At 38.6% G+C, this 15,578-nt stretch overlaps 1 protein-coding gene across 1 annotated transcript in view; it reads left to right on the top strand.

The window, feature by feature from the left end:
• Positions 1-535: 535 nt before the first annotated feature.
• LOC124154001 (scavenger receptor class B member 1-like) overlaps positions 536-15,578 on the top strand; it is a 136,608-nt gene continuing 121,565 nt past the window's right edge. Inside the window, exon 1 of the mRNA XM_046527468.1 lies at positions 536-1,774. Coding sequence (XP_046383424.1) covers positions 1,624-1,774 — 151 coding nt within the window. The 5' untranslated portion in view covers positions 536-1,623. The remainder of the gene's footprint in view (positions 1,775-15,578) is intronic.

The raw sequence follows: 15,578 nt of genomic DNA, 5'->3' as shown, positions 1-15,578 counted from the left end.
AATTCAGTGCACCCCGTATTTCCTTTGTCGCGAATATTACAGTAAGAATTACGAATTTTCCACATTTCCATGTTTTTCCCGCTGCACCTACTCTCCTACCACCGACTCTCCTACCCCTACTGTACTTCACCAGCTCATTCACCATCCTCACTCAGCACCCCCTCCCTCCTTCAGTCATTGCTCTTCTTACTCCTCCCCACCACCCTCCTCTCCCGCGCAGAGCGAACTTCCTCCATTTCACCCCTTCCCTCCGGCCAGCGGCGCCCTCCCCCGGCCGCCACCAACCAAGGAAGAGACCAGCCGCCACGCGGGGAGAAGGAGCCGGAGAAACACACGAGGGGTATGAGGAAAGCACCGCGCACTGTTAAAAGGAGAACGGGGGGGGGGGAGAATAGCGTCTTCTACGGGGGATCACCATCGCAGAATGGACGCAAGGGAGGGGTGGAAGGTCTAGGAGGAGGGTGGGGAGCGAAGGGGGTGGCGTGGGGGAGGGGTAGTCCTCCGGAGAGGAGAGCACCGTCTGCACAAGAGAGCACAACGGCAGTCTGTTAAGGGTTCTTGGGTCCATCGGACATTTCCCGTATCGGAACGGGCCGATTCGCATCCTTTGTCGGACTCCTGCGAATTATTGGCGCCTTCCGCTGCTTGTCCTGTGCTGGGGCGACGTCTTCCTCTTCCGGTAACGACCTAGTTGTTCCAGTTGTTTCCGGGCGACTGTCCTGTTTGGTCAGAAAAGTCGGTCTGTCCCGGCAGCTACCGAACTGTACTTGGTCTACTGTCTTGTTCCGGTAGATAAACAGTTCTGTTTCGCGCAAGCGCTCCTGTTTTGACCGCTCCGGGGCTATCCTGAGTGAGAAAGAGGCTTTTCGTTCAGTCGACGGCATAAAATTCATGGGACTTAACGTACATTTGTTTTTCGTGTTTATATGAATTTTGGGATCCAACTCCACCCCAGGAGAGAGATATGATTTCCGTCTTCGTGGTCGATGATCCCTGAGCGATTGGAGAGAAGTCAATCGAATACTGTGTCGGAGGATATTTTCTCCTAGAATTTTTTGGGCTGCTCACATTTTGTCCAAATACGACAACTCTTACTGGAACAGCATTTGCCACCCAGACGGAAAGGCTGTGATCTCTTAGCCTGCCGCAATTAGAGCTTTCGTTATAGCTGCGCGAAAGACTCTAAAAGCTGGACAATTGATTAAGGAAGGCTCCAGGACTCCATCCCTTCTTCTATTTAAGTTTGTTCTGATCAAAATTACCCTTTACATTTTAGTCTAAGAGGCTACCCCATTGTCGTGGGGTTTTTGTCGGACTCGGCTCGGGTGTATCTGAGGTGCGTGTGACTTGGCGTGGGGTTGTTCTCCACTCACCCTGGATACAACGAAGCATGTGTCAATGTTCTGCCCGACGTGCCGAAGTTTCCGTGACTCGAAGCAGAGGACTTGAGGGACACTAAGCGGTCCGAAGAACGTCAAATTGGCGGGCTCGGCGGTGACGGTGCCCGAGAATACGCCTTCAGTGTTGTGACTGGGGCTGTTGCCGGTCGCTGGGCTACAGTGACATCCTGCAACGGAGACAATTCCTGCTCCTGCTTCCCATAGTTCACCATAGACCGTGAAAATGGGTCTACACAAGCAATACCTGAAGGTTGGCCAGTCGGCGAGGAACAAGTTGTTCGGCGTGTCACCGTTTCGACCCCGCGTTACGACAAATGGTTCCGATGGCACTCCACTTCAGATGCTTATCTCGGAGCCCAAGAAGTACTTCCACGGTGAGTTTTTTCTCTGAATTATATCTTTTGGAGAGGACTTAAGTCTTATTTTTGTCTCTTTTCAATTCGCATGTATCTACTTCAATTTGCCGTGTTTAAATGGAATCCACCGTGAGATTGATTTGAAAATACTTTCGATTGATTGATTATATGCCGCGAACTAGATTGAAAATAGATTTAGATTGAGTTAATTTCGATTGGTCAAGAATTGAAAATATGAATGGCTTCCTATCCCTCCCTCTTCTGAAGTTTCCATAAATCATATCATGGTATAAAATTGGCTGCTGCTAGACTGCTGCTAAAATAAATCATAATATTTATCTCTAATGAGGAAATAAATAGATTCCAAAATCCGTGGGAATGTTACGGGTTGGACTTTTCACTTGGTCAACTTTATAACGGCTTGTCATGAGAATTTTAAAGTCATTTCCTCCGACCTCCAAAACCGCGAACGACCTTACTTCTGTTACTATTACGCTTCTTTTGGTTCCTATCCGGAAGCCATATTGGCAAAAATTGACAATTATTTCATCCTTGAGAGAGGTATCAATTCTAAAAACTGCCATTGGAATTACAAAAACATTCCCTTTCCATCAGCTTTCAAAATATTTTTTTCATGGCCATGAAATGAATATTTTTCTGAATTTTTATTTTCAAATCACCCTAATCACGAGATGTTCAAGGGAAATTTTAATTTAGGATCAGCAAAATGATTTTATATTACTGTTCTTTTTAATTTTATACGAAATTGTAAAGATATTTGAACTGAATACAGTTTCATACCTATGTTGGGTAATCCTTAATCAGAAATCAAAAGCATGTATCCTTTGAAATCTAATTAACGAAGACTTTTTATCACTGGTTATCACACGAACACCTAATATCGTAGTTTAGATCAGCACCTTAGAGGAAAGGCTTAGTAATTTAATTATATACCTAAGATACCAGTTTTTTTAATTAATCGTGATAGTTTTAAAAGTTCTCATATTTCAAGTACAGTTTCTCTTCCATTTTCCGAATTAGATTGCATTACTGTGCATTTACAGTGGATTCAGATATATTTTTAAATAGCATATATTTCCAAACCTACCTATCTTATCGGTGGATATCCTCAAATTATCACTCATACAATGAAATTACATCATTTAATTAAGATTAATTGATTTATTTCGGCTAGAACTTTTGACTTTTAGTTCCATCTCGTTATTTGTATGATCTAAAAATAACGCCTTGATCAATTTACGTGTAAACTGGGCGTTTCTTGTTCCTTGCCGTATGTTTGTATACTTTTTGAAAAGATTTGGTGAGGAATTTTCGTTATTTGCGTTTGATAAATTAGGTACCTAAAAAAGTTTTGTATATTTTACAGTTTAAATTTTTTTCTTCTGTGGGGAAAGCCATGCACTTAGAATTAGAATTGAGAAGTTATATGATTACATCTTGTGACAGCGCCTTCTACTGTAACAGTTAAGTTCTAGGACGTGGTTGCACAACATATATTGCGGAGAAGATTCGGTGTAGTGAAGGAGCTTCTGGCTAAGTAGGTCAAGTTCTACCTTCATGAAAGCTTGCAAATGCGCTAGGTGGGTATTCGTTATAGTTTTCCACGCAATTGATTTCACCTCGAGTATTTAATTTGCTTCTAATGTCTGTGACTCATTTATCTGTGTGTTGCCGTGTAGTTTTTCAAATGAACTTTACTCTCTAAAATTAATTTTAAACTTCCCTATCGCCGTGAGGAGTGATATGTTGGCTAGAGCCTACCTACAATATTTCACGGTCCATACATCATCGTCAAATTGAAGTTTGTTTACTTCTATCCACAAAGATATATTTACTCTGTATTTTTAATATCTCGTTAAAATCTTCGAGTGCAATGTTAGGTATATCTGACTGTCTTCATTCTAATCAAGGTAGTTAGTTGTTGAACATATTAATTCCTAAAGTATACCTTTTATTCGTTTTATAGGATTAAACACTTAATCCTATAAAATTAGTTTAACTTAAAGTTAAATTTAACGTGGTTAGTTTCATTAGTTTCAATACCGCATGTTAGGCGTGAGAGATGGTGATGAAAAATAATTTACTCTATTCTATAGTTAGATGAATAGGTCATTTTGTTAGTGATGGTATTAAACGCGGCGTAAAAACGACAAATGATAATTTATTACGATATTTGGAGGATGCATTTTGGAAATTCTCGAAATTATTATGATGAATTTTTAATGTGCCAAAATGAATATTGCGAAGAGTATTAATTATCTTTTCGGTTTTTTATTACAAAGGGTATCATTATCACCATTAGGATAGCCGAGGGCTCTATCTTCCCCATGGTTTTAAAGGGCTCAGACATCATTTTATCGTAAAGGTGATCGAGGTATTGGCATTGATCTTGAAAATTGACATAGACCCTGACTCTCAAAGCACCTGTCTAGAGTTTTCTATGTCAAACCCATTGATCAGCGCGTTGGCTGGAAAATATTCCGTTCGATTGAAACCGGTTTCTTACCTTCTTTCTGATCGAGCCTGCATTTACGGCGATTGTAATTTCAGGTCTCATGTGTATCTACTCGAGTATCACGCATCAAATAGTAACGGTGACGGAGTGACAATTAGGAATTCTGTGCCGTATGAACGAAAAAAAAAGAAAGCCATCTGTTACCGAGTTGCGAATTAATTTCGCCACCAGAGTTGCGGTCGATCTTCACTTATCCGCGTCACGGTGATGCATATATTATTTGAAAGTGACTTAAAACTTCCGTTACATCGAGTTCATGTCAACATGAGGTGAAGTATTAATCCAAATATCGTATTATTTGTCAATTCAACTGTATTCAAATTCAATCACTCGAAAAATGCTCCATCATTCTCATGATTTTGACAGAGATGCCAAAATGGAGCTAGGAAGGTTATTTCAGATTGGTGGACTAGATGTTGGAAGAGTTTACATGTGTAAAATATGATTAAAGTAAAATTATGATGAAAAAAGTCGTTTATTATATAGTTAGTAGCACAGAAATAATTTAAATTTACAAAAAGGTAATGAATGGAATATGTCAGCCTTATTCTAAAAAGTGGCAGTCCTATTAACAAATGGTCGCTGGTGGGGCTTCTACCTCGACTGATGTTACTGTGCTGATTAAACAGTAAAGGGCTAACTGTTTGAGACAGTGTTATTACGTCAGCGGTCATATTTCATTAAATTCATGTGTGTTGTTTTTCGCCATTCCCGCTGTGTAAGAATTGTTGAAAGGAAAAAGAATGTCTCGCAATCCCTATTACGAATATTTTTATGTATTCAACATATTTAAATGCAACTGAAATGGATTTAAAAAATATATATGCAGCAATTCATTACTTTTCTGCGTTCGCTGATCCGTGGAAATCGCACATCTACGGAATCAATTTCCAGTTCACTAAGAAAACTCCTCAGTTATATCTGCTCCTGTCGTTATAACGTATTTTTTCTTCGAACTTGTAACTCTTTGCCTTCCTGCGAAGCAGAATTAGTTTTAGAATCCATCCGTTGATAGGGAATTCATAAATTCGTCATGGGTGGAAAAATGCTTTTAAGTAAAAGTACAAAAAGCGCTTATTTTTCATAATACCTAGTATAATACCTGGCATTGAGATATCGCACCGTAACTTCTGAAAAATTACTTAAAATTTTGTGAAAAAGTCAAAGTTACTGGACGGGAATGAAAATTGGAGTTAATTTGGACAAGCAAGCGATTTCAGGATCATGAGAGGTCACAAAAACTTTTGCCGTATTTTACAGCATCTCGAGTTAAGCGTTAGCATGAATAAGCCATGGTGAATTTGGTGGAGAAACTTATCAGACATAAAAACACGACAATGAACATGGAAAGTTAGCTGACCTGCGTGAAAATATTGTTTAATTTGGTGGGGTTAAGGAATAATGTTTAGAAAACGGGGGTGGAATAATTAAACGCCGATTTCTTCTGCCCTTGATGTATGTCGATAGCGTACCTGCATCTCAAAGGGGCATCATTGCAATTAATATTGAGTGATTTTATTTTTGTTTGTGCTTACGCTAATGATATAGAGTGAGTACGTTAATTTCTATTCTTATGTTAACGAAAAATTGATCCTCGCACTGCAGTTTCAATTCTAAAGTCTGTGGGAAATTGTCATTTTTGGAAAACGTCTTTTCTAACAGGAACGTATAAATACTTCAATTTATCGTGACTGTACATCCCTTCTTAAACCAAAACTTGAGATCAAGTACAGTGCGAATGGAAACAAAAAATGTGTTATCGTACCCATCCTCTTATTATCCCTGTGGACGGCAGGAAAATTGCTATGGGACGCTATACCCGGCGAATGATCATGCGAATGAAATCATTGGCAGTATAAAACGGAAAAATTCACGAATGAACCGACATTCGCGTGAACATTCAATGAAAATTAGAACATTTTTATAATTTTTCTCGCACGATCCTATGAATGATGGCAGTGCGAATGATTTCATTCGCATGATCATAAACCGTATATAGCGGCTTTAACAAAATTGAAGTTAATTTGTGTGTTGTGGAACGAATCTCTTTCTTTAAACCAAAATTCGCGTCAAAATACTTGAGTGATAAATAGGTATAAAAAAAACTTTTCTGGGACTCACCTGCCTGTAGAGTAGGATGCAAGGGAACGATAATGCCACCAGGTAATTGTACTCATGCCTAACCAGGATTACCCCCGTTACGTCTCTCATGCGAACATATCCACGGTCGAAAGACCACGCTGAGTGGGTAGATGAACGCACATGCATAATTGGACTTCCTGACTCGACGTAGTCTTGAGAGGAAAAAAAATTAAGCGAGTAAAAAAAAATAAGCCTTGCTCTAGGTTTCGCACGCTCTCCTAAGACAGGCCGCGTAACACAGAAAGGTTCCGTCGGCCGAGGGTTGTTCGTTCCATCGCGAGGGACCGTTATTGAGCGAGACGGGAGAGCGCATTGATGCGTTGATGCTGAGGACGGCCGACGCTCTTGCGCCGCGCCCCGGGAAGACAGGCTCTCTCTCGCCGAGGGCAAGTACAGTAGGTATGCCCCCGGTCGGTCGGTCGTTGATGTCACCTGCGCCACTTCGCACCGGCAACCGTACTAGCGATCTTTCTTAATGCTCCTTCTGTCTCGTGTGAAAAAGATCGATCCCGTGGTAGATCGGAGGATATTTAGTAGTGATATGGAAGAAAATACAGTGCAATCTCGGTAATCCGACACATATGCAGCCGTAGCATAGCCGGATTATCGTAAACGCCGGATTATTGGTAACGTGCACGAAGTAAACGCAGTGAAATCAGAAGAACCAAGGGTGATGGAGTGGAATTTTTCCATTTGAAAAACACTTGCAATTTCCCTCGATTATATATATTTATTCCCACCTAGGTTTCAATGTTACTACATCATCTTAAAGGTACCAAATGGTTCGAGCCATTTTGTATTTTATAGAGGAATGGAACGAGAGGAATGAAGATGACGTAAAATAAAAGTTTATAATCGTGGGATATTGCACGTGTTTATTTCAATACAAACACAAAGCACAAAAAGTTTTTACGGTATAATTTTGCAATTAAATACATATAGTAACTCCAATTCTCCATACTGCATAGGTTTTAAGAAAGGTTGATAACCAAATTTATATAACGATTATGGTTGATAAAGGTAGAATAAACCCTGGAAACCACTGTTACTCAGCAAATAATATTCCTTTTCCCGATTCAGTGGTTCAAGTAACCAAAGCTCAATGCAAATTATGAACTGACGGAAATTTATTTACCTTATTACAAAACATATAAATAAATTTAGTAAGTATTGAAAAATCTTTTATTTTGAACTGTCGAAATTATACTAACCGAAGGGAGGTCGCCAGCCCTGAACGCGGGATTACTAGACGTGCCCGAGTACCACAGGGACGGATTACAGAGATTGTACTGTAATGAAATAGACAGCAGGATAGTAAGACACTGACGCGTGAAAATACTTTCTATATTTCAGTTCTGTTTTTCGTATTTAAAATCTGGGCACACTCTTTTTTCCCCTTTGCTAATATTTTTAATCTGGAAATAAGGCTCAGATTTTCCATTCTCCACGCTCATAAAAGCTTTAGGATAGTATAATTCTCAGACACTTTTATTGAGTCATCCCCTAGTTTTCCATCCCTATTTTAATCCTGGTGCTTCAGACAAATATTTTGAGTGCCATTTTCTCAATATTTCAATAAATATCTTTGCGAGCATATATTCTCACCTTTGATTTCTTTCCTAATTTTTTGTGCTTAAAAAAATGTATCACCAGGTCATTTATTGCTCTTATTGTTATTTATTTTCAATTGAAATATCTCGTCTCATACCAGATAAAACCTTAAAAACTTACATCATCACTTGCTGGGTTTGTAATTCGCGGCTAATGTTGATTAATGCGTGGATATTTTCATAATTCCAGCATTTTTGTATCAAGATAAACGCAAATGTGAGATATTTTATGAAATTATATCGACTACGCAGTTGCGTGAGGGTTACCGGGTGAGGTCCAGTTGCCTTGAATCAGAGGTAATTTGTAAAAGAATGGCATACAGAAAAAATCTAACAGGTGTAAACTTAAAATTTACTCTGTTTCTTTTAATTGCTAACTCTGCCTGACTTTGAGTACATGGTTATTATGAAGAGAGTTCTGAAACTAAACGGAACGTTGTCAACTTTCGATTTTGTAGATTTTACAGTATTCAAGTGAATTTTGTGAAAAAGTTGTCGGTTTAATTTATACGAAGCTTTAAAAGTGAAGTGGTCACCATTGTTGTAAATATGTCAGATACCTTGCATATCCTCTCTCGGAGACTCACAGAAGTAATAGAAAAGTTTCTCGGGTTTTCCATCGGTTGATGTCGTCCATGTCTCCCGACGTTTCGATCAGCAAATCGCGAATCGAAACGTCGGGAGACATGGACGACGTCAACCGGTGGTAAACCCGAGATACTTTTCCGCAACTGATACGCCGGGAAAACCTAAGACCATATATCACAGGAGTCATATTTGTGATATGTATACGTTGTTTTAATTGCGTTCTCCCAGATTGGATGGATGCCCATTACTCAAGAGTGAAACTGTTTAGTGCGTCTTGTGTCGAAGGCAGGAAGTGTCGAAGCGATGACGCCAGCCCCACGGAGCCGGGCTCCATTGTGGCATTTGCGATAAGGACTAAAGTAATACTTTTTCGATTGCGTCACTCAAACTCTCTAATCGTATTTTATGGACCTCAAATATTTTCTCTTGTCATTTTGCATTAGCTGGTGGAAATACGAAGATGTGGGGGCCGTCGAAAGAAAATTTCCGAGTGATTCCTTGGGTTGAAAAATAACTTTTCTGTTTATAATATTTTGTGTAGAAGTATATGGTTCTTAGAATGTTTCTACTATATCCCTTCATAATGTTTCTTCCCAGACTTTATTTCAGTTTAATTGGGATTTTAGATTGAATTTTCAGTACGGCTGAGTTTTATGTATTCATCATTCGCAGCACTTCCATGTTATCATCGCGACTTATTGGTCAGCAGTTGTGTTTTTGAGGCTTATATGACGTCTTTGCATGCATGTTAATATTATTTAGTTTTTGCTCTTTGTGTGAAATTAGGTGCAGTTATACAAATATTAGCTTGTAGTTCTTAACCCTTTCCCAGTAATAGTCGTGGCAAGTTGCTGGCGTCACTTGCTACCCCGTCACATTACGTGGTACATCTGAAACATCTCCGAGCTTGGCTTTTAGTGGAAATTCTTCTGTGGCAATACAATTGATTCTGGGTTTTACCAATCAGAATGGATTTTATTACGCGAATGTTTTCGGCGAACTGCTGTGACTAAGTTTCCTGAATAAGAATATAATTTATTTCATGGAGTGTATATCGTGTCAGCTTATTGTCTCAGGAATCCTCAGCTCGATACTATTATACCTAATCTTTAAGCTTTGGATCATGAATATAATTAAACCGTTTTGATTTAATCACGTATTCTCAAATGAAATGGAATGGGGAATAATGAGAGAGTTGCTGATTTTCAAGGATTTTAACTTTATATAATTGTGAGATACCACGAAGAATCGCGGAAAACCTATCTTCGCCATAAAAGTAACGTCTTTGGCTTCACCACTCATTTGAAGTAAAAGTATTATCGTGGGAATGTGAATATCTTTTCTGGACCACACATAGAAAGGAGCATTTACACAGGGGTCTATCTCAGCTCCAGTTACTCTATTAATACTTAATAGGACGCATCAATATACAAATGCTAAAAGTTATAATGAACTACTCCATGGTATATAAATGACATATTTTGGCACACAGAAGCACAGCAACCCTTAGTCAATTTCTTAGCACCTTTAAGCTATTTTGCTTTTTGAGAGGGAACTTTTCTCACTCATTCAGAATGGTGGGTCACCCCACCGAAACACCTGTGAAAAACATTTTGTGAGAGTCCTTTTTTCTGTGTTTCTATATGTAGTCGTCTAATTACTTATTTATTTAACCTATTTAAAGGGATTGGTTGTGCTCTAGTGGGCGCGGAAAACGCACGGAAAGCCCAAATGCATGCTTGCTCCAGGTCCTTCAGCTCTAGGGGGGTGGTAGGCAGGGGGAGGGAGGCCAAATTTCCCACTTTATAGCACTCCTAGCCTAACACCTAGTACCATGAGCATCGGTATCATTGCCATGAGAATTAAAGAACCTGGATAGCGTAGTGGTCTGCGCAGTGGCCCGGAAAGCCAAAGGAACGTGGTTCGATTCCCGGTCCAGGGGAATTTTTTCTCATGGCAATTCTTGTATATTTATAGCACTCGTCAAATAGAGCCATGTGGGAGGAAGCATGTACGGCGACTGGAAGGGAAGCAGAAACAGAAGATACGATATTGCAAGAAAAGCGATGCCCGTTCATTCGGATGCACAGGGGAGTGGTGGATAGGCCGATGTGAAAAGCAGGGCGTTATATTTATATATTATCACGTTCAAGATGTAGCTCAGGGAACCAACACAGTTAAATATGGTCAAATTGTAGCGAGAACGATTTGGCGTCCTCATATGAGAGGGTTAAGATCCTCGGCATTCGCTGGGAAAGAGACGGTTCCCGCAAAACCTAGATGCTCTTTGCATAGATATGGACACGTATGTTTCATGTTATTTCCCTCACGTTCCCATAAGTGTGCCGCATCTCCTGCCCGCGTCCCCTTCCCTGCTTCCCATGACCCGCACTTGAACCGTGCATCGGCGTTGGGCGTGATTTCTTCCTCTGCTTGACCTTTGACACGAGCACTCGCGGTATTAACCGCCGCGCTACTATTCTTCTCGGGCTCAGAGTGGAATTTTTCGTCCCGTTGACATGTTTTCATTCGACAACATTAACGAGGCTTCAGAGAGGCACAGTGTACGCATATCTAAGTGCCCTCGTTTGATATCTCGTGGTGTAATGCAGAGTTTAAACAGTTGAGAGGGCATAACTCGGATACTCCACATCCTCTACAGTTACCGTCTTCGTGTCTTGAGATTTTAGAGAGAATGGTTTGATGAATCAGTCATGATTCACCGATATGAAACGAATATATCAGATTTCTGGCAATTAAATTTTATGGAATTTTACATTAAAGATATTACTACGAGGACCAGGTAAAGATAAAGTAAAATTATTGTGCATGTCCTAAGTAATTCATTCTGAATTATTAGTGGTGGAATGAGAGATTGATAAAATTAGCTAAAGAACGCAAAGAAATCGGCTAAAGTTGTTGTTCTTCTTAGTGCCAAAAGTGGAAATTTATACACCATGGAATATTTCATTATACATTTATAATCAGAGATGGCAATACTTTTGGGTAACATATGCTACAATTAGTCATGATGTTACATACAGGTGGTTATGAAGTTAAATATTACCTTTTTACTGCTGGGCGAGAAGAGGAACGGTTTTAGTTCATCTGTATTTAATTTGAATGGCTTGATAAATTATAATTTGTGATGGGATGAATAACTTATCTGCATATTAGTGCAGAGAGAGCAATCACGCTTAATCTGGTGGAATTAAACAAATTGTAAATTAAAACTTGCAGTTAATTTTCCACGAACATCATTGGAAATTTCCATTAAGATTTAATTTACAATATTTTAGAATTCCATTTTACGAAGCCCGAATTAACTATTTTTTTGATAGCATGGCAATCTAAGCAGAAAGTTTTCTCAAATTGACTGTCAAGTATCGTAAATACGTTCTAATATACTTGAATAGCAAGTGGCTGGAGTTCGAAATAACACCCAAGTCCAGAGTATTTAAACAGCATCTTTCGAAAAGAAGATCATCTGACGTATTGTATATTAAAGATTAAAGTATATAAAATATCATCTGACGTATATCGTATACGAAATGTATTTAAACCGGTCGTGTAACTAAGTCTTTGTCGAAAATATCCAGTAATTTTAATTAACAATATACAGCATATTATCCATTAGATTTTGGGCTCTTGTGCGTAGAAGTATCGTTGAAATCAACACGACTCAATTGATACTTATAATTCTCATAGCTTGCTTGCATATATCTTTCATTTTACTCATTGAGAAAAACGATCTTCTTTTTAACTATTTGGTGCTGTTGATAAACTCATTCTTCATTTGATTACGGCGTTCAGTAGGGGACTGGGTGAAATGCAGTTTATCTCAAATGTCGCGAAACTGGAATGCTACCCCACTGATTGATAACCTCGTGTGACCCCGGTTGTGTGAACTCGGTGCTTATCTGTGATGTAAACAGAAAACACGAGTCTTGCGTATCGTCGTTTTGTTTATCAGAGCATCGTCATAATTTTTTTTTTTAATCGCGTGCCTCATTCGACGTGATGCGAAAGTGTATCAACAAAAATCGCTCTATAAATATCGCAATTATTCCTATGGCTCAATTCCAGCTCTTGAACGCGTGATAGATAAGCTAATATTATGATTCTTGGTGAATGCACTTTTGCTTGAAGACAGAAGAACTTTCGCTCTCACTCCTCTATTTAGGAAGACTTTCTATTGTTCTCGGCTCTCCTTTAGAAAATACGTATCAACCTTTATTACGTATCCTGCTGTTTAGGTATTTTAATTCATTTTACTGAATAAGACATTTCTTTTTTTAATGGAAAAATAGAGAAAATTAACATCTCCCGAACGCCCGGAGATAAAGTGTTGCTGAGAGCATTGTAATTAACGGGGAATTATTGTCGAACCAAAGAGTGGAAACCTAATTTTTTAATTTAACTTGGGTCAACAAAAGAAGGTAGGTAATCAAGTTATTCGTCAGTCGTCTTTCTTTTTTTAACATAATTTATTGGACTGAAACGTTTTTTGTCGCATTTTCCTTTACCTCGCTAACACAGATCAACTTGTTAGTAACTGGTTATGATGAAATCATTTTTAAAATTTTACGGATAACGATGGTGAATTTTTCTCAGAATATCGGCTGCATTGGCTTCTGGGATTCAATTACTTGTGACTAATATTAATTCTTCTTTTGGTGCACCAACCAAATATCCCTAATCAACTTGTTTGGTTGGTGCACCTACATGAAATGGAAATATAATTTACATTGGTTTGAGTGAAATATAGAGTCAACTAATTGCTATTCGTTCATAATTATAAAAGTGTATAGTTAAAGTTATATATAGCCTTTATTATAATTATCCCGGTTAGTCCATCTTTATGAAAGCATGAGGTACCAATAAATGTACAATGTGCATAATTCAGTGTTGAACCTTGAAAAAGTGGACTCATTCTTTATTATACCCGATATATATTCTATTTTGAATACAATATGAATGCATCTCGGTACTTTATGAGTGGATACCGGTAGTAGTAACAACTGGGAATGTATAACCATGTGTCCCAAAAGATAATCGATCTCGATTAAGCAGTTCATCTATCTTTCTTCCATCCTCTGATTTATAGGCGAAACATTTTTAATGGCTGTCTGGGGAATTCCCTCACTATTCATTCCTAGAGTCCGTAGACCTCATAGCGAGAGCAACTTCTGGAATAGTTTATGTGGCCTTGGGGCAAGTCAGTCATCTATGCGGCTATCTACCGCTCCCAACTTTTACTTTCTGCCTCAAAAGACTGGGAATTAGTATCGCGGCTGTCAAAATTCTCCTTCGTTGCAGTTAACTACGGAGTTTAGGGACGAAAAGATGACTGCCTGAAGCTAGAGATTCCTTTGCACTCCTGATGCATCCCAACTTACTGTTTGAGGACATTCAACCATCTTTCCACGCAACCGGTTTTCAGTTTAGTTTCCTGTTTTTTTCCAGTCTGCTCAATCTAAGCCGATCCTTAATGTTTTAATAGTAATTTTGATTTCCACAATGGAAATTTTTAGTTTCAGAAACTGTAATGACGGTAAAAAAATATCGAGGGTATTTATTTGATAGAACTTTGAAGTATTACTGTCGCTAAAAATTCGATTCTGATTTTTGAACGTAGACATTTATTTCATGGTTATTTTTTTCACGATAGTAATATCGGGAGACCAAAAGCAAGTATTTCACCCTAAAGTAGAATTAGAAAGTTGTGAAATAAAAAAGTGTCTATCATTTGGTTTTATATTAATGTAATGGCGTAAAAATTCAGAGCTATGTTGTTGAAATGAAATGTTACACCTGAATGGAATAGTTTTTAACATACTACTTTTCTGCTAGGAGCGGTCAATATTTTTTCCTAAATACTATTATTTTGTTATGCATTTGCGTTTTCTTTATCTAAAAGTGAAACCGCATCTCCTCGAACTTCATAGACCTTCAAGTCCTTTCCGTTTTAGGGACATTTCCTTCAAGTTTCTTCCTATTATACACGTTTACTTTAATTGTTTCCTCCTTCAGCACACGCTGCGAGCATTCAAGGATGCTTTCCGTGCGCACATTTTGTTTCGAAGTTGGCCTCAATGCTGGAGGTGTTATCTCGCTCCTGCGCTCTTAGAGAAATAAATAAGTGGTAGTAAATTGGTGGCGCAACTCTGATGTTTTTAAATTGATAAGCCCAGGGGAGTATTATTTCGTAACTTCAATGAAAGTGTCACCTTAACAAGTAACATTACTATGTTTTCCAATGTGATTTTCCTCACCTCATTGAATTTGTTGATTTCCCAGACTCAGCAAGATATCAAATTCTGTATTCCCTAGTTGCAGGATCAAATTAACACGAGGGTGCTGCTCCCGCTCTTTTCAATGCAGGTCCACAGAGGGATAGGCGCGTTTCTAATTTTAAAATGTAGAAAAAAAGGCAGGGTCTTACGTACAAATTTAATTGGAATGTTCATGTACAAATTGAGGTTAGAGGACCTCTTTAAACACAACATTGGAAGTAATTACACTATCCTCTGTTAAGCGCACACGATGACTCTTACTTACGTATCAACAGGAGACTTGAATGTGGAATCAGCCGCATTTTGATAAAAGTTATTTAAAGAATGCGTGATATTGTTGCAAATGAACAAATGTATCAGTTTGTGCGCCGTTAACGTCCGGAATATTTACCGGTTTTTTATTATTATTTAAAAACCAATTTTAGAAAACAATAGCAATATTTAGGAAGTAAGATATGCCGTCGCATGTTCTTTGATAAATTATGTGCATTTTGGTACCTCATTTGTGGAGTTCGGTTGCGTATAAGTTGAGAAAAAGGTATCTATACAGTAAAAATAATATAGAGGATTGAATTCATTTATAGAGTTCGGTTGCGTATAAGTTGTGAAAACGGTATCTATACAGTACAAATAATATAGAGGATTGATTT

This window comes from Ischnura elegans, chromosome 2, assembly GCF_921293095.1.
Source record: "Ischnura elegans chromosome 2, ioIscEleg1.1, whole genome shotgun sequence".
NCBI classification, from domain to species: Eukaryota; Metazoa; Arthropoda; class Insecta; order Odonata; family Coenagrionidae; genus Ischnura; species Ischnura elegans.
Note: the sequence above shows the minus strand (reverse complement) of the source record. Positions and strands in the feature narration are given on the sequence as shown.